This window comes from Linepithema humile, chromosome 2, assembly GCF_040581485.1.
Source record: "Linepithema humile isolate Giens D197 chromosome 2, Lhum_UNIL_v1.0, whole genome shotgun sequence".
Classification (NCBI taxonomy): domain Eukaryota; kingdom Metazoa; phylum Arthropoda; class Insecta; order Hymenoptera; family Formicidae; genus Linepithema; species Linepithema humile.
Genome location: NC_090129.1, coordinates 19,450,109 through 19,469,763, shown reverse-complemented (window position 1 = coordinate 19,469,763; position 19,655 = coordinate 19,450,109). Strand labels below are relative to the sequence as shown.

At 44.1% G+C, this 19,655-nt stretch overlaps 3 protein-coding genes across 8 annotated transcripts in view; 1 reads left to right on the top strand and 2 right to left on the bottom strand.

Annotated features, from left to right (window-relative positions):
* Positions 1–1,804, bottom strand: part of lgs (legless) — an 8,137-nt gene extending 6,333 nt beyond the window's left edge. The window contains exons 1-2 of one of the 2 annotated variants that reach the window (XM_067348569.1): positions 617–1,804; positions 235–473 (exon numbers count right to left, since the gene is read on the bottom strand). In XM_067348569.1, coding sequence (XP_067204670.1) covers positions 235–473; positions 617–902 — 525 coding nt within the window. In that variant the 5' untranslated portion in view covers positions 903–1,804. The remainder of the gene's footprint in view (positions 1–234; positions 474–616) is intronic. The other variant, XM_067348571.1, reaches the window with a different exon arrangement.
* Positions 1,805–2,118: 314 nt separating this feature from the next.
* On the top strand, positions 2,119–4,578 carry LOC105679071 (integrator complex subunit 12-like). Of its 4 annotated transcripts, none has more exons than XM_067348657.1 (5): positions 2,119–2,334; positions 2,945–3,161; positions 3,291–3,647; positions 3,908–3,980; positions 4,054–4,578. In XM_067348657.1, the coding sequence occupies exons 2-5, from the start codon at positions 3,003–3,005 to the stop codon at positions 4,263–4,265; spliced, it is 801 nt and encodes a 266-aa protein (XP_067204758.1). In that variant the 5' UTR covers positions 2,119–2,334; positions 2,945–3,002; the 3' UTR covers positions 4,266–4,578. The 4 variants fall into 4 exon arrangements, with proteins under 4 accessions (XP_067204758.1, XP_067204757.1, XP_012234274.1 ...); XM_067348656.1 differs by having other exon boundaries at positions 2,674–3,161; XM_012378851.2 differs by having other exon boundaries at positions 2,165–2,334; positions 2,942–3,161.
* Positions 4,579–6,033: 1,455 nt separating this feature from the next.
* Positions 6,034–19,403, bottom strand: PlexB (plexin B). Of its 2 annotated transcripts, none has more exons than XM_012378840.2 (7): positions 18,569–19,403; positions 17,072–17,650; positions 16,076–17,001; positions 15,592–15,995; positions 14,909–15,401; positions 10,729–14,511; positions 6,034–10,651 (listed from the first exon to the last, which is right to left on the bottom strand). In XM_012378840.2, exons 2-7 carry the CDS (start codon positions 17,448–17,450, stop codon positions 10,544–10,546), a joined length of 6,093 nt encoding a protein of 2,030 aa, XP_012234263.1. In that variant the 5' UTR covers positions 17,451–17,650; positions 18,569–19,403; the 3' UTR covers positions 6,034–10,543. The 2 variants fall into 2 exon arrangements, with proteins under 2 accessions (XP_012234263.1, XP_012234264.1); XM_012378841.2 differs by lacking the exon at positions 18,569–19,403 and adding an exon at positions 18,005–18,312.
* Positions 19,404–19,655: the final 252 nt, after the last annotated feature.

Below are 19,655 nucleotides of genomic sequence, written 5' to 3'. Positions count from 1 at the left end.
ATAGAACAGAATTATTGAAACAAATACTTTACGTGAGCCGTTTTTGTGTGAATTAAATAAAGATAAATTATAAACGACTGAAGAATAATACAAATTAATGTTACATGTTCGTATTATTTTAATAGAAAATTGTGCAGAATTTTGAAAGCTTAACATAACGTAACTGTTGCAATAAACTGCTCATGTAATAGTCTACAATATTATCAATATAATATTATATGTTGCGTATAATACCTCCAAAAACTTTTTAGTGCCTGGTTGTGCACAATGATAAGCAATAATTGAATGAAAATCGCCTCTCAACACTGCATCTGCGCCTTTATTCGCTAATGTCGTAGAAAATACAAAAATCTGACTCTGCTGCTGCATATATTGAGCCTCCCCACTGGTCGAACCGGTTCCCATTTGCTTTCCCACAACATTACTAACAAGTGGCTGAATGCTTTCCGCTGTAATAACATTTCCACTATAATCTACAGCAAAAAAGATAATTTGATTAATCTAATATAAGATATGCGAGCAAAAGAAAGACAAGTATACATTGATACGTAAACACCAATCAATACACGAAGCAGTGAGAACTCTGAGATACAACATTACAAAAACAAACGCTTACCAGGTAGATCGTCAGTGGGATTATTAGGATCTCCTTCTTGCTTAACCGAATTCAGAAGTGGCTGATTCCCATTTGTGTTCTGATTCTCCCCCGACATTGTACCTTCACCGTTAGATGGATCCAAACAAGGATCTCTTGGACATTCTGTGGTATCCTCTCCAGTTGTATCATCATTGGTGCCTGCACCCTCTTCTTTAATCTTGACAGGGTCGGCGTCAGTCTCATCCTTGACAACCGTATTAGGTTGACAACAGCTGGGCTCGTTGGGCTTTTTCTCGGTTTTCATGGCTGAAAGCTGGATGACCGAGTGTGTCAAACCTTGCTGCTGCTGTACAGTGGAAAAGTCAGAGGCATGGCCACTAGCACTAGCGTCCACGACGCGCTGGTCTGTGTATGGCAAGAGGTTAATGGCCAGATGCACGTCGACCGGTCAGGTCCACACTGAAAGTCACACGCGTTCACTAGAAGTCTCCCACGAGTTTTTTCATGATCTTCGACACTGCTATGTAGTCACTTTTCGTAGAGCAACGTTACAAATATGTGTGAGCGACGAGAGTGCGAGTCTCTGTCTCGCGTATTTAGCTTCACCGTGGCTGGGGATGCTGAGGCCACCACCTGGATGCGGAGGCTGATCCGGCTGTCGCGGCCCGGACGGCCGATACGTTAGCGGCCAAACTGGCTGGAGGCTGCACCGTTGATAAGTCCCGTCGCACCGTGCGGAAAAATATCCTAAATGTCACCCTCGCCTCCACGGTAAGCGCATAGCGCGCCTCTCCGGCTGCTGCTGCTGTGTCGCGCGCGGCTGCTGCTGCTGCTGCTGCGGCTGCGGCGGTGGCGGAGCAGCGGCGGTGCGCAGCGCGTTTACACCACGAGGTGCTCGTCGAAAGCGCGGATCCGTATCAACGGCGGTTCGAACGCACGCTTACTACACGAGCTGAATATCCACCTTGCCCGTCGTACGCGCGAGCATTGTTCTCTCTATTCCCGACTTTATTTGTCACTTCATGGTCGCTTTGATTATTTATTTCTTTTACGCACGGCTGCCAACTGCCGTCGAAAGTTCGACGACGTTGCTTGAAGCGTGCCGCCTGAACGCCAGACGAGGACGCGATGATGCGACGCTGTACAGCGGAAACGGGACGCGCGTACTGTCCTGGCGCGCATGCGCCATCGGTCGCGCGAGAAATCCACGCTCGTCGCACCGTCGCCCGCAGGGTTACTATTTTGGTCTTTCTTTGGTTATATTTTCGCCTTCTCGTCACCTCTTGATCGCGCGACGATGCCACCCGAATGCCCACTTCGGCCCGTTGCGTCTGTCGACGGTGATTGAATTCCACCGAACACTGACAGAGAATATTGTAAGGAAGCGGCCCTGCTTTTCTTATCTTATTGCGCACCGAAAATTGCCTCACGAATCAAAGCTCCGCGAAATTAAATTTGGAATACATACAGGGCAAACAGGAGCTTGTGTGAACGATATTCCTACATTCTCCGAGTTCTTGGCGAGTGCAATGGGCTCGTAGGTGTCGTACGGCTAGCCTTATGCTTGGCGTCCGGCGGTATTTTTAAAATTTAGGCCAGGAGGAAGAGCGTGATAATCCGACGATAAACTCGATTATTGATCAACATCGAACACGTGCAGTCATCCGGCGTTTCAGCAAACTCCGATAAACCGGCACTGTATTAGGACAATGTAAAAAAAGATAAACTAAGCTAAAGTAAGTTGCGAATACAATTATCGAAAAACGAAATGCAAATCCTCGATATTGGAACACGATTCGATAGAAATAACATGATCTAAATTTCGAAATAACACAAATTTTTAAATGTATTATTTTTCATACCTTTTTATATTAATTTCTATCAAAGAAAATCTATATTTTCAAGAATTTGAAAATTTTGTAAATATATAATGTATTTATTTATTAATATAATAAGATGAAAAAATGCTCAAAAGCATAAAAATGCAAAAAAATATGTTTTACAGATAGATGTACAAAAAAATATATATGATATAATTCCAAGTATTATTTAACGTGCATATTTGGATCTCGCAGGTTAAACGACAAACGTGTGGCGCAGTTTAATATAAGAGTAAATATCGATATGTAAAGTAAAAACAAGAGAGAGTGGACTTTTTATCTTTCTTCGAACGGCACTTTTTATATAAAATATAAAAAAGAGGCAGTTTGTTGTTCATTCTTGTGAAATTAATATAATATAATTTAAGCTTATCTTGCAGTCTATATATTTTTGTATCTGGACATAACCTGATTGTTGTAGAGTTGCATTTCTTTGTTGTAATTATGTAAAATTTTTATACAGTAGTTCTACAAAGAAAGAGAGAGAGAGTCATACAACTGGAAAGAAATAGAGATTCTGAAGAATGACTCAACTAGAATTGGATCCACAATTCACACAGGGGTTGCGTCTCTTGCATTCCACTAACAAGGACTCTGCAGAGCAGCTGAGAGCTCTGCTAGATGAAGCAATTAAGCAGAAATATGGACCATCCAAAATGCTCTCCAATGTGCTACATAAAAAGGTACTCCATATCATTAGTAGAAAATATCTATTTCAGAAATAATCTAAATTTTTCTTCCTAATAAAATAGGTAGATAGATAAATTCTCTATTAATTAGTAGACCTTCTAATTCTATTGTTTACTTTTTAGTACATGATGGAAGAACCAGTATTGAGCGATCACAGTAGCAGTAGTAGTAAAAAAAGCAAAAGCTCGTCTAAGCACTCGAGTAAATCGAGCAAGAATAGTTCACCTGTTAATCTGCCAGCACGCGACACACCACCGGATATCCTTCAGACAGACGAGACACTAGCATTGGAGATTTTAGAAGATGATCTCACGTGTGTCATTTGCAAAGGGATGGATGTCGGCGCAAGAAATAGACTTGTAGAATGTCAAGAGTGTCATTCTTTGTATCATCAGGAATGTCATGTTCCACATATTTTGGATTCACAGATAGATGTGCCGAAGCAAATGTGGTATTGCTCTAACTGTTCAAAGTCTCAGGTGTGTGTATTCACCCACATTTATGTAATAATTTTCTTATGCAAAGCTTGCATTCTATAAAGTCATTTAACATTTAATTTAAAAAAAATGTATGATTATTGATTCACTACTTAATCGTCATCTATTTATTTACGCTGGTAATGAATGAAAATGATATTATTTTCTATTATTTTGCATTGACTGATATTTTGTATTATTAATTTGTTATTGCCTGTGTGATATTGACGCAGCTGTTATACTTTCTTACGTATTCTAATTAGGTATCGAAAGAAAGAAGTTCGCCAAAGACTGTGATAGAAAGCAAATCTAAAGAGCAGAAAAAGCCCAGTTCAAGTAAGTGTGAACATAATGCATGTGACGTATAAAATTAAATTACATCGCTCAACTAAATTATTAATTTTTATAGGCAGTGGAACTAAGGCAGTGGTACCAAACATCCATATTATAAGTGCAGATAAAAGACTGAAAGATATGATGAAGAAAGCTAAACAAGACAAACGGAATGCGACTGGTGCCACAAGTTCAAAAAGCTCTTCATCCAGTTCGCTTGCATTGTCCTCAGCCAAATCTTCTCAAGACAAATCGTTATTATATAAGATAAAATCAGGAGCAGAGTGAATTGCTAGAGTAAGTTGCGAAAAAGAGTGAACAAAACATAAGTAACGTATATTTTATAAAAATAATTTGGAGCAATCTTTTTTATTGATGAAATTGTTTTGTAAATGATTTTATTAATCTGTTGAAAAGTGGCGCGACACAATTTTTATTATCAACTTTTTTATGAATGTATCTTCGTACGATCAATAAGAGCAAGAGAAATAAGAATCGCGTCCCTTTATGACGAAGAGAGAAATCCTAAATAGACGATACTACTAGTGTGTATTTATATTGAAGTTTAATCTCGAATTACATTCAATCGATATTAATACAATTGGGCCTTTGTGTAGTGTCTGAATTTCTTACTGCCTATATAAATACAATTCCATATTATACAATTTATTAATAATTGTACAAACGTGCCATGTAAATTTGTTATCTTTAAGCTTTCGCATTATTATTACAAAAATATTAAGTATGTAGAAAATAATGACATAATATTACTATCGCTAATAATTATTACACACGTAATATCGTTCGTAATACAAGTCTGCGTTGACACAGTTTTAATGTAAATATACAATAGATCGTTCTTTAATACTTTTTTATTGAGATATTTATAAAAGGAAAGCGATAAAATTATACAAACTTCACATATCTCAAGATTGCATATTAATTGTACTGTTATATATCGCATATACACAATTTCGTGACCGAAATCAAAGCGTATCGGAGTACGCCAATTTATTACTGGTGTGACGACACGACACCGACGTCGGAAATTGATGTTAGTTGAAAAATGCACAGTGGAAAACTATAACGCGTTCTACTGTATACAAGATATACATATAAATTTCGTGCGCCGCCCGCGAATGCGGGAGCTGGGTATAGTTTGTGAAATATACAAGAACTCGAAATTAATATAACGACTTGCGTAACACGACTTGACGACTTTTTGGATAGTGTATTCTTAAAAAGAGTTCACGTATATCCATTATTTATAATAACAATATTTAGATCTTAGCGCATCAGCGAGCTGTGATTTTACATGGGCATGTAGCTATATCGTGCCTGTCCAATTACAATAAATCTTTACTTTACAAAGGCAGAAAAAAATTTTGAACCTGTCCACGAGCAAAGAAAAAAAAAAATCGACCATCTCCGTGTATCTACCGTGGATATGAGAATGATAATGAAATTATAATGACTCATATTGAAAACAAGTTCTAGACAAGTTCGTGATCTTTCTTACGTATGCAATAATGATTATCAAGACGATGCACAACACAGTCCATCGTGTCCGAATCGTAAGGCTAAATAGTAGTCTGTACAGCTGAGAGATTGCGGGTGGGCGAAATAACGAAGAGATAACGATACGAGTCATTTATAATACCAATATATTTTTTTTTTTTTACGATTTTTCAAATGCAATTAGTCGTTTGTCCCTACGTCCCATTGAAAATTTGGCAAGAGTCATTTCGTTTTCTCGAGTATCACTTAAGGTCTACTCGTGCGCGGGATGGGGGGCTGAAGAGTACTATGTACAATGAGGGGAGGAAAGAAGAGGGCTATTCGTGAAGAGGAAGGGGGAAGGGTTGCACGCGCACACATGTGGAGAGATACATACACAATATAACACATACGCACATACATACGCACACACGCGCAGCGAGCGTATTGCACGCAAATTGTCGTGCAGCCGCGCTCTTATCTTAATGAATGAAGGAGAGCATAGGCGCTTCCCCAAGGTACGTTTAGTGGCACACAGAATTGATCAATGTAATACATGTTTTCTTCACCTTTTTTTTTTTTTTTTTTTTTCCCAGGCAATTTTCGTAACACTCTGCTGCCGGAGATGCGTTTTCGCAAACGCTGAGAGAATCAAGATCGGACAATGGCGCGTCGATGCTTCGCTCTTGCTGGTCAATTATTGCTGACATTCAGAACAATACTATTGTTGGCAATAATTGCCGGACGAAAGGGGAGGTCCATCTAATCGTACCTTTGCGAAAATAGCGGCGCGAATACGCACGCCGTTTCCAAACGGCGCCTTCCCGATCCGAGAATATACAAGAGAAGTGTCCTTATGGGGAAAATTGTCGGGATCACCCCCCATCCTCTCTCCTCGAAGCTTAACAAAGAGTAATCTTAACTCGACACAATGTTCATGATTTATCTATATACTACGAAGCATGTGTGTGTGTGTGTCTGTGTGTGTGTGTGTAACACACTAATCGCCCCACGGCCGCCGCGAATCACCCCTTTCTCGCTCCTTCAGTCCATTACGTTATAATTACATACGTTGAATGCGGAATTGACAAGCTTTTCAGATGGATGGAGTCGACTTTCGACAAGTACAACTTGCTAGGAAACTCTGTCGCGTCCCTCTATTGCGTTTCGTAGCTCAGGGCTTTTCCACCTTTAATTCAAGCGGTGTGAATTAAATATGAAAATCGCAGAAAAACAGATAAAGCATCTTCTTCTTCTTTTTTTTTCCAAAATGATTTCCAACGCGACAGAATCGCAAGCACTTGTACACTCATAAAGTATAGTGACGCTATATGGGAGATTGCGCTCAAACGTTGCCCGAGATATATACTTCACACACTGCACGAAAATCTCGCGTCCGAGTGTCTTCCTGAACTGAACGTCACGGGGAAAAAAAAAAAAAAAAAAAAAAAAAAAATTTAAACGTCCTGCGCGCGCTTGTCGGGAGGCCCAATTGGCATCCGATGATAGCGACGAGAAACGTGTGTATACGAATATGTGCGCACATGTGTGGTCTTCACCCGTGTACGTCAATCTGTACGGCACGCAATATGTATATTCAAATGCAATGGAACGCCCGTATTCTCGCCACACATTTAACGCTAGAGCTAACTGCCACGCGCGCTAAATACAATATAACGCAAACCTACGACAATTGCATTCAAACGGCAAACGTGCGATTAGAATACAAGACGAAGTTTTTGGCCTTCCTCGCGATCTTCTCGCGGGAAAACGCATATAGTCTACATTTGTGTTGGCGAAACGCTATCGCAACACAATACAGTGGCTCGGCGATACAGCCTCGCTTTTAAATGCGAAATATGGCAGTGACAATAAACGAAATGAAAAAGTGTATATACTCTATTCCTCTCCTCTTTAAAATTACGAAGGACGTTTGTCATGTGTAGGACTTGTAGTTACGGCGATTCCCTGTCGTTGTATTTCCTTCACGAGCTCTAAAACAACGTTAATACGGCAGTGCTTGTGTCGATTATGTCATTCTCTTTCTAACACGCCTGTAATCACTGCGTCGCAACACGTGCACAACGGCATTTCATTCTCAGCACGCGTTTCTCTCTCCTCCTCTCTACACATAATTTATATACATGTACGTATATAATTCTTAAATACAAATCTCTTTCTTCTTTTTTTAAATAATAAATGTCGGTTTACATTGTTTAGTGTAAAGTGAAAACCGAAAAGTATGATACTTTCAAATACAGGACACGAACGAAGTGCAATTCCCTTCGCATTTCATCGCGTCCGTACAAACTTCTTCGTCATGCGTATAAATCTACTTTCGTTATTTTATTCATCTCGCGCGGATTTCGATACCGATTCGAAATTCGTTACAGAAAGCTTAATTGAATGTTTGCGTATATCGAATTTCACTGGAAATATAATCGCATATTTCACGGGTAAGATATATACATAAACGTTATGTACGATTTGAGATGTCGCGTTCGCAGACGAAAGCATGGCACCTCCGCGAACGTTGAACTACATACGTAGAAAATACGTACGAAATGCTGCGCGATAATAATCAATATTGAAAGTTCCATCCAACGAAATCGTCGTTTTAATCTCATTTGGGGAAGACTGCATCAAGCGGCGCCTAGATTCGTTCGTTTCGCATTAATGAAATCGAGAGCGAAGCGTCACTTTTCACAATAAAATAATGATTAATATCGCAAAAATTGATCGCAAATATAAAAGCATGTATATTATCGCGCGACACCGGCGAGGCGAACGAATCTCTCACCGCGTCGAAACAGATGGCACACATACCGAGACATACTTTTGCATAAAAGCAAAACAGACATACAGATATAATATTCATACAATCCGATACGAAGGGACGTATACGTGATAAAGTGTAAAAATTCACAGTTAGCACAGATTGACGTACATTCGCGATCGAGCTATAAATTTATCCTCCGTAATATAAATAAATACGATGTACACATAATAGAGAGAATACATAGGTTTGCTGTTGGTCGCGAATGCGGGGAGTCTGGGGACCTGGAATATAATTGAAATTACACGACACGGCGTTATTAAGTACAAGAGTATGAGCACGTCCCCAGCCTCCCTGGACCTACGCCAACAACTCATCGATCAAACTTCGTCACGTCTCGATTGAACGATGAGTTTACATTGGCTGAACGGATCGACAGTTCGCAAAAGCGCATGGGAACAGAAACTTGGCAGTAGCTACCGAGTATAACAATTGTCACCTAATTTTTTTTTTTTTTTTTCACTGGTGTTACACAACGCAAAAAAAATGTTTCTAAAAAAAGTAGTAAAAAAAAAAATAAATGCGAGTTAAAAAAAAGTTGCCAGTCTTATGTTAATTAAAAATAAGTAAGTTATGATTTTTCAAAGAATATCGCGTGTCATTGTGTCACGACGAGTGTCTGAGGTACATATTGCGGTAAGAGTTACGTAAATTTCGGCCAAAACGCAATCAACAAATACAGAACTTCACTATTGATTGAAACAGTCTATAATATTCTCGCGTAGACAGTATAAAAAAAAAGGTCCGTTTCGTTTTGCATCTGTGTCCGTTATCCCTAACAATACATTTATAACCATAATTAAAGAGTAGCATTAATAATTATATAGACAATAATAAAGAAATAATAATTAATAACCGATAATAATAATAATAATAATAATAATAATAATAATAATAACATAATAATATAATAATACATACAAGATAAAGTTATTAGATGCTCCACAAAATGGCCTTTCTAAAATTATAGCAACAGCACTTCATACTGTGTATAGCAGATACAGAGAGACTCAGAGAAGTAAAATAATGTACAAAAAAAAAATAATAATAATTAAGGACAGAAATTTCTTTGTTTGAACGCACACGATATACGTAGATAGGCCTAGAGTAGACTGAGCTGCTCTTATAACTTTTAACTCTTAAATTTTTTTTTTTTTTAACGTTATACTTTAATCGCCTTAATTTAATATTATCTGTTACTCTGTCTCTGAATTATATATAAGAGTGCGTAACGCTCCCCCAACTTATAATACATATAGTCCCTCTCTAACTAGCTCACTACAATCCGTAGAGGTGTGTTGCGCATGATTCTTTGCTTTATATATATATATTTTTTTTTCATGTATATATATATATAATATATATAACATATTAATAATTATATGTATCATAATGAAGATAGTAGGCATAGCCACTCGTGCTCGGATCACAGACTACTCGCTGCCGTACGTCACTCCCGTACAGACAGTCTGGTGGACACTATGGCTTTCTCTCACTTATCATTAGACATGTTACTTTTTTACTTTATGTTATGTATTCCGTATTTACGTATACACGTATAGATATCAGATCGGCCGTAAAATTTACACTTTAAATTTCTTCCCTAATAAGTATTTGCACCGATCCACGTCTCGGATCCTCAAAGGAGTCTCGACAGAGGGGAGGGGAAAAAGGGCGACGATGCTTGCATCAATATTCTAAAATATAGAGAGTAAAGAATTAAAAAAAAAAAATTACTTAATTAGTTAAAGCAACTGAATCTCCTCACTTATATACTACAATAACAACAATGGCGAAAAAAATATCTTACGAATTAATTGAGATTCACATGAATTCACACGAAGTGATCTTGTTCATTTGTTTTTTCTTTTTCTAGAGAGATTCAAAACCGGCGTCTGTCCAGCGTCGTAGTTTAAGGATCGGAGACGCGTACATCGCCTACCAATATCCATACATGTTTACAAGCGTATTTCGGTATGGCCAACACGTAAAGACGGTAAAATACTACCACGAGGACTGTCTATAATCCCGTGACCTATCGCCTGACTAGCCCTAACGAAATCGCGTGTACCTTTTCTTTTTTTCTTTTTACGGCATTGTTATTCACACAGTGTGTTGTAATGTGTAATATTTGTACATATGTAACGAGGTGTAGCTGATGCATGAAGTGGAGGCACTAGTCAGTGTTTCTGGAGAGGTTGACGGGTCCTGGGATGGAAGTGAGGAGGGTATGTCAGCAGGCACTGGTCTCTTCTCCCTCGAGCGTGCACGCTACGTTTTCTAGTCTATGAGCTAGGTGTAGTTTGCGACAGCCCGCATCTGTCTCCAAGGCCTCTAGGATCTGAAAAGAATTTCACGAGCGAGATTACACGGAGAGAACGAGAGGGAAGGGATGAAGTATGAACGGCGGCTACTCACTTGTTCATAATACTTGCTGACATAGATGTAGAGCTCTTTCAGCGCCGCGATCACGTCGAACTCGTTGGCGTGAGACGCGCTCAGTTGCTGCATGGCACTAGACATTTCCTGGTCGGTGATCTGCGGCAGTCTCTGCACCTCCGTGTAGAATCGACCCACTTTCTCGCGATAGTGCGGTATGTCCTTAGCGAAGAGCAGCTTGTTAGACGGCGAGTCCTTGCCCAGTCTGTGTTCCGTCATCGAGCACGAGTCCATGAACGTCTGCGCAATCACGGATAGACTCGAGTCCACCGTCGTGGACTTGTTGATGTCGAACATGAAATCCGGATTCTTGATAAAGTTCACCCAGAATCGCAGCGGCAGGCTGTTCGACTTCCACGCGTGCGGCACCTCCGGGTCAACGATGCCGTGCTGCTTGGCGGCCTCGTCGAGGAGATCGAACAGCCATTTGACCGCGCTGGGCAGCGCCTCGTTCGCGGTCAGAATGGTGTTTAGAAAATCGTCGACGAACTTCTGCACAGTGCCCTTCGTCGACAGCAATCGCGTGAGGAATATCTCCGGGATCGCTTTGTGCGTCCGTTCGGGATGGTGATGCTTGCTGCTGCCGGTGAAGCCTAAACCGGGCGGATAGTGCACGTCTTCGATAGGCCTCACCAGATGATACAGCCGTTGATTGCCGCCGTGGCCGCTTTCGACGTCGCCGTTCGCCGTTATGATCGGCGGCGAGTGCTGCGAGTCGAAGTACAAGCCGCTCACGGGATGATTGTACATTACAGGACTGATCAGCCCGTGATTGGGCGTGGATGGAAGATGCGTGGACGAACAGTGATTTGAGTGTCGATGTAGGTGATGGTGCGGCGGATGATGCGGATGGATCGGCGGTTGCTGCTGCTGCGGATGGTAATGCGAGGGCTTGCAGTTGTGGCAGGGCGGCTTGCACGCCACGGAGAAGCCGTCGTTCTGCCGCGGGATCAACGACATCACCGCCGACTCCTTGACGCCGTAGTGCGCCAGCGTGTTGATCTTCTTCCACTCGCCGCAGCACTTGGTCGTGAGATCTTCGTCCTGGAGAGTCAGGTGACCGCCACGACCGTGCCGCCACTCCAGATCGACGTCGTGTACGGACGGCCTGAGTGAGAACGGAGTATTCTTGTACAACGCGTCGAGGATCTTCGACTTCACTTGGCTTATGGTGTCGCAGTCCAACACCTTGCACTGTATCTTCTCGTCGAGATCGTCCTGCACCACGTGCAGCGTGACGATCGTGTGCTCGATCTGCTCGCGCAGAAGCCTCTCCTCCGACAGAGAGTATCTCGCGTCGTGCGTGATCACGTCCACCGGTCCCTTCTCGATCTGATGTTTGATCGCCTTGAACAGCAGAAATAGAGACGAGCCGGCGTAATCCTTTAGATAATTATACATACAAAGCGCCATCCAATTCGTGAGCATCTTCTCCACGACGGATTCTGTTCTTCTCAGCATCAGTTGCGGATGCTTCGTGTTCACCGCTTTGTCGATCAGTCGCAGCAGCAGATTCATCAGGATGTCAGTGGCGTATTCCATCTTACCCATTAGAACCACCATGAGCAAGGAGGCGACGTTCACCTTGTCCCTGATATTAAAGTCCTTCTGAGCCTCCAGGGTTTCTATAAACGTCAGCACGAAATACTTATTGTTGACGAGCTGCTCGAACTGTATCATCGCCGCGTCGTAGTTGGTCCGCGAGATGTTGCTGCGCGAGCGCGGATCGTTCAATATCGGATGATCTATCACTCCGGGGAAGAACACCTTCATGATGTAGTTCTTGTGATCGAGGGTGGGTATGCCGGATGATTCGAGATCCGCGGTCAAATCCGTCATATCCGTCTGCAGTTCGGCGAACGCCTGCTTGCACTCCATCCGCACGTTGCTCTCCAGCGTGTCCATCTGTATCTGTATGCGCCTGTATTCGCGCTCCGCCTGCGTGCTCTTACGCCGATAGATCACCAGCACCAGCACGAAGAGGAAGATGAGACCGAAGGTGCCCGCGGCGATGCCCGCGATCGCTTCCGGCGGTATCGGATACGATTTAATCACCTCGTAGCGCAAGAAGCCGATGGGAAAGCGTAAGCTGCGACCGACGCGCACCACCACCAGCGGCAACCCGCTCTCGGTCTTGATGCCGAGCTCGTCGGTGTCGGCGGGCTGCTGATCCGGCGGCGTGCAGACCAACTGCGTGTGCGCGAGGGAGGTGACGTTGCAGGGCATGATGCCCACGGTGACGTTCACGTCGGACTCGTCGCTGGCGTAATTGAGATTCTCGCCCTCGATCACCAGCGTGTCGCCTTTGTAAAGCTTGACGTTCTGCGGGAACGGGAAGAATTTCGGATCCTCGACGTAGTACAGTCGGTTGCGCAGACTTTGAAAATGCTTCTCCAGATCCCTCACGCTTTCCACGTTGTCCATCACGAAGGCGATCTTGAGAGACAGCTGGGACTCCTTCAGCCTCAACGAGTGCGGCGACGAGGTGCCCTGAGCATTGGTGGCTGCCGAGCGTTCACTGCGTCGGATCGACGTGAATCTCTTGGCGACGCTCGGACTCGGACATTCCATTTGCGTGGGATTCAGGACGGTGCAGACGGTTCTGTTCACCGGCAGCAACTCGTTGTCGAAGTAAACCTCCATCTCGGGCTTTTGAATCGTGTCCAGATTCGTTCCGTGCACGGTGATCATGCGACCGCCCGACGCGAAGCTTCTCAACGGCTTGATTTCCATGATGGTGGGATCGTGGGTGTAATTGAACGGATTTTCCGCGAGAGTGCGATTCGCGCCGTCGATGCTCAGCGTCAACCTGTGAATCCGTCTGACACGGCCGGACTTGCTCGTCACGCAAGTCAGCCTCGTGCTGCTCGCTTGGGTCGCGTTCACGTGGCACGGCAGCTCGTCCAGATACGCCGATATCGTACTACCGATGTTCAGATACTTACCGGTGATGGCCAGCTGCGTCCCGCCGCTCTGCGGTCCAACCGACGGATACACGCCCGACAAGCGTATGTCCTTGTAATTGAACAATACCGCGCTCTCCGTGAATCCGGCGTCGTTCCCCACCACAACGGTCGCCGCGTCCGTGGCCTCGTGCCGGCCGGTGCGGCAAACGATGCGCACCGACACTTCGTAGTCCACCAGGTTGCACGGGGTGTTACCGATGCGTATCTTCCCCTCCACGTCACTCTCCTTCAGCCCGAGATTGCTGCCCTCGATCGTCACCAGCGTACCGCCCTCGATCGGTCCGCTCAGCGGCTTGATCATGTCTATCCGCGGCTTCGGGCACTCGGTGAACGGCGACTGCAGACACGAGTGCCGGTACACGCAACTGTTTCCGCACCAAGTACACTCGTACCGAGCATCCCGCGTCACGCACAGGGAACAATCCGCGTGCTCGCGATGCGAGCCGAGCACCTCGCACTTGTACAAAATTATCGTGGTCTTGTCCACATGGTGATTCGTGTTCCAGACGACCGTCACCTCGGCCTCGTATTTGCCGGTGGTCTCCTCGTACGAGTACACGGTCTTGTCGCACACGATAAAACGACTGCTGTCCACGCGCGCCTGCACCTTCAGATTGGCATGCTCGATGCTGACGATGCACTGAAAGCCACTGTGGCCTACCTGCGGATGCGGCAGGTTCTCCACCTCGAGCACTATCTCTTTGGGTACGCTATTCGGTAGCATCAATGGTTCCTTGCGTTCCACGAATCTCGGACAGTACTGCGCGCCATGCGCGGCTAGATTGACTTGCTTTTGCTGAAATTAAACAGAAGTATATTCATTTTACATCTAATTATGATAAATAAATTCACAAATTTTCATTGACTTGTGTAATATTATAAATTTAACTGCAATTAATATTTAGATGGCAGCAAAACGTTTTAAAGTCAAAGATCAAATTTTAAAACGAGCATTAAACATGTATTAAATTGTTCAGAAAGTTTTCCAGTTTAAAAAAAAATTTTATTTTCATTAAAAAAATCTAGAAAACTTTCAGAATAATTTAATGTGTTATTTTGCAGAGCAAAGTTTTTATGATGTAAAAAAAGTTAGCAAAAACTGTAGAAACAAAAAATTGCAAGAAAATCCTTCTAAAGTTTAATAAAAAAAAATCTTGATACATACAAAACAAAATAAATTATACAAGACTTACGTTTTCGCCCAATATGATGCCCTGACAACTAGTGTTGTGGGTGCACTTGTTGTCGTAGACGCACCAGCTGCACGCCCATTGCGACTTTACACACTCGGTGCACACAGTGTGTCTCGAACAGTCGAAAAATGCAAAGTTACGCGAAACGAAATCCTTATTCGTCTCGCTCGAGCGCACAGACAGCGGCACGAGCGCGTGATCGGCGCCCTCGGGGATACTGGGCCTCTCCATGACAGGTGGCGTGGGACAGGAAAGTCCGAAACCGGTCATCAGTGCGTCTATTGGCTCAGCATTACCAAAAACGCACTTGTAATTAGCGCCCGCTGGTAATTCGGGCAAAGTTCTAATTGTTAATTGCACCGTGGTCATCTGATTAATGGGCATTCGGTCGGGCAAAACCTGCTCGAAATCGATGCACTGCTGACCTGTGCCCAAAGACAACCATCGTGGACTGCTGCGACTTGCTTTTTGACAATCCCCTCTTACTGTACATCTGCGGTCAAGAAAGATTATATTAGTAAATTTATCAGTTTATTAATTTTATTGCCAAAAAATTTATTAATAAATGTAACGACCGGCAAAACTTTACATTATTATTATCTCTTAATAATGCAAAATATAATAGAAATAATTCGATATTCGCAAGAATAAAAAATATGCATTAACCCTTTTAATTCGCTTACCTTTTTTCTAAAGAGCACCAGCCACAGTAAGGATCCTTCGCATCGAGGCAACTGCTGCAGTTGGTGTAACCGCTACAATGCTCCACTTTCACTTTCGATATCCTCGAAGTGGACAGCGCGTAGATATATTCGCCGTCCGGCGAGATTAATGTGTCGGGCAATAATTTTTGTCCCTTATCAACGGTGACGCTTTCATAGACGAATGCCTCGGCTCCGGAAAGCAAAACCTTCTTGATAACGCCATTGTTCGTGCCGAGGAATGCTACAGTGTGGCTTTCGGTGTTCGCAACAGTCACCGAGGTGACAAACGTATCAGAGAATTGCAGGATGGCTTGGCCTATGATCGGCGATACGCCCGAGATCTTCAATCCGACTTCGCAAAAGTTGAGAATGTTTCCCGTGGTCTGCAATGATGAAACAATAATTAATGATAGTGAATCGTATTTTTTAGTACATTAATTTCGATCGATTATCGTTTACTTACACCGGCCGTAGGGCACTTTCCGTCCTGTATAGGGCCGCTGACGTATCCCATATTCCGATACTTGATGCTGCCGTTGAAACACATATGGATATTTTCGTTGAATTTGGTCTCGATGTCCTGCAGGCTGTAGACGCAAACCGCCGAGTGCGGCAGGGGCTCGTTTGTGATACCTCTGCTAGGTGAAAATACGGAGACGAATATAGGATCGCCGACGGAGATGCCGAGTTGCATGGCCAGATCGCTGCCCGCCGCTGCCACTTTCGCGTCTTGTACCAAGTTGTAATTATACAACTTCCCGTCCCCACCATCGACCATACATTGCAGCGTCACTTCCGTGTAGCTGTCATAATTAGGGTCGCTTATGCAGCTTCGCGCCAGTCTGGAGATGTATCCCAATTCCTCTTGCTCAGGCAGATACGACTGCTTCTGCACCAGGACGAAATACGCATAGTCGCTCGCATTAAAGCCGTATACGTATTTCACCAGAAAGTGATCGCGATACTTGACGTCGATGTACACGATCGACTGTTTGTTGAACGTGTACTCGGCGAAATCTAACCGGTCGAGTTTTCGGCTGGAGATGGCGGGTACATCATGACGGTAATCCCCTTTATTAGTGAACGTTGTCCCCACGTAGAGTATGTTCGTCTGTCCCCACGGATTGTACTTCTCGGGTCCGATGAAAGCGTATGTGGAGGAATTCTCGTCATTGGCTGCCACGCTGAGAGGGAGGAACTCCGGTTTAAGGGATATGTTGAGCATATTATATTTTTCACAAGCACCTTGGAGAAGAGAGCCACATGCAAATATCATCTTCTGCTCAAGATCGGCAATTAGTAGCTTGTTCACATTATTCATTAAAGAAGGAGTTATGTCCCTTGAATTGCAACCTGTTGCATGACACTGAGGATTATCCAGTCTCGGACCTGGAAAAAAGAACATCTTTTATTTCTCTTGTATTATAGTATTGTATTTCAGAGCAAGAAAAAGACTAACCTGTCGAGACATATTCCTCTAATGTGAGATTCGAATTGAGTTGAAAGAGTCTGTTGACAGCTCCTGCGTACAGCCTTCCTGACGAAGGGTCTACGGTGAGATGATTAAATCTCAGAATCCCCTCTCTAGTTGCGTTGGCGTCCAAAGGGAAATGTCCATAATGCTGTCCATTTTCCAGAGTGGGAAATTGCGCTATAATATGCGGTGATCTATTGTCTTGTATCGGTGGCACGGTGCTAGCAGGAGTGTCTATAGCTGCGGTCGCCAGTATCACTAGGAACCATGTGGCTACGGACATGGATGAGAGGGATAATCGATGAAAGGGCAGCAGCACTGTGGGCGATTTGGGAAATGACTGGGTAAAGCCCAGGAATCTCATGGTGTGCACACGACAGCTGGCAAAGCACGTGCGCACACGCTTAGCGTGTGCGTCAGTGCGTACACAGGTCTAGGGTAGGAAATGTAAAAGGTATGGTGTCAGGGTGCTTGTCCTGCCGCTGGTAGCGAGCCAGTGTTAACACAGTACTACCAGCTATGCTCAAGTCCAGGCACCGACATGTCGATCATTGTCTGGCACTTCTGAAACATTGCAGACAAATTATATTAAACTGGATATACACAATGCATCACTTAACTGTTCGCACATTCAAATGCTTCAAACTCAAATATTTAATTTACAATTGCTATCTTAACACACGTTAATTTTATTACATTAAATATAACAAAAAAAAATATATATCGCATCTTCCAATTTTCTTTACTATTTTACAAAGCAATAACGCTATTAAAAGAACTGCACTAAGATAGTTTTCGAATAACCTTAAAAGCGGAAAATGACGCACAGTAAGCCTCGTAAAATCTATACGCGGTACATTATAAAAAAAAAAAAAAGATCATCACTCGCGATGGAACACCATGCAGAATATCAATTACGTCTAAATAAAACGCCAATTGTTCGCCGCATAGCGTGTACACGCTGGCAACACGCTTCCGTTCGATGCCTCTCGTCGACGATTGCCAAGGAACGTAAATAGGAAACTCGCTGTGCTCCCGTAACAATGAAGAAATCACGACGGCGAGGGAGCAGATGGCTCCACGCATTTCGAGCAACACCATAAGCACGCACCGCCCTTCATTAGCGTAGCCAGCGTATAGCTGCACTTGACAGCTAAGGCCACTGTCTTCGCACAAAGGCAAGGATACCCACTACCACCGTCCCCGTCCCACCTCTTTCCCCCCCCCCCTCCCCACCCCACATATCATTCCCGTCACGATACACCGCCTACCAAAACACGGCCGCGGTGACGAATTAAATCGCGTCGCCGAGATGCGGAAAAAAATCAGTAGGAACGGAAGCGGAGATGCGCCATGGAAAGGAAGCTTCGATTCCGCACGACGCACTTCTCGCGTGCGTTCGGGGCCCGGAGCGCGCGAGCGATGATATCGGGCGAGACGCCAGGGCCGCCACCGTTTTTCTCACCTCGCGGAAATTTTTACCTTGATCGCACGTCGCACGTCGCGGATGCACGCTGCGGGAACGCTGCTCGCAGAACAATGCGGTCGCTATGGCACATCGCGGATGTACGGCATGCTCGCTGCAGATGGTGAAAAAGAAGGCCCGTCCCGGCTCGCGCGGAGAGGCACTGGTCGCCACCACGAACGGTCAGTCGCCACCACCGCCGCCGCCGCCGCCGCTGCTGCACGCACAGCACCGCCCCGGGGATCGCCGCCGCCGGATGATGATCCGCGATGAACGCGTATCGTCCCGATATCATACGTCGGCGCCCGTGCGCGAGCGCCGAGCGGATGCGTGCGTGTCACCTCACCACAACACAACACTGCAAACGGCGGAGTCGGGATCAGCCGCCATTAAAATTCGACCGACACGGGGTTCTCTGCACGAGTTTAGGAGTGCGAGTCGGGGGCCGTGGCTACGGCATGCGCCGCTGTTTCGTTCTTTCTTGCTTCCTCGTCCGTCTGCCCGTCCGTCCGTTTCTCTCGTACCCGCTTCTCCCTCGCTCTTATCACGACTCCTTCTCTAACGAGCCGGACTCCACTCTTCCCCGAGCACGTACCTTTCTTTCCCTCTCTCTCTCTTTCGCTCATTCATCTCCCTTTCGCTTCAATACATACTCGAGCGCATGTATGTACACCTATGTATATACAGGATGTCCTGAAACTTCTCGACTGTGAATACTTCCGTAAAGTTGGCAACAATCTTCTTTTAACAAGAACCATTTCCATATTAGGTCCTTTTTTATTTTCAAAATTAGATTTGCTCAATCCTTAAGCTTCAAATTATAATTTTTTGTAACTCGTTAAAAAAGCAAGTTTAAAACTATTCGAATAAACAGATTTTATCACTTACGTTATCAAAACTTTGAAGCTTGTTATAAACAAAATTTATTTTAATGTAGAAATGATTTAAGAATTTGTAATGAACAATTGTCATTCCTCTTGACTTACCTTTTCATTTCTGTAGTGCAACAAAGGTGCAACGAAAGGTGCGACTTCTGAGACATCCTATATTTATTATATATATGATACATATCTCTCTCTTTATTATACTTGCGTGAGAGGAGTG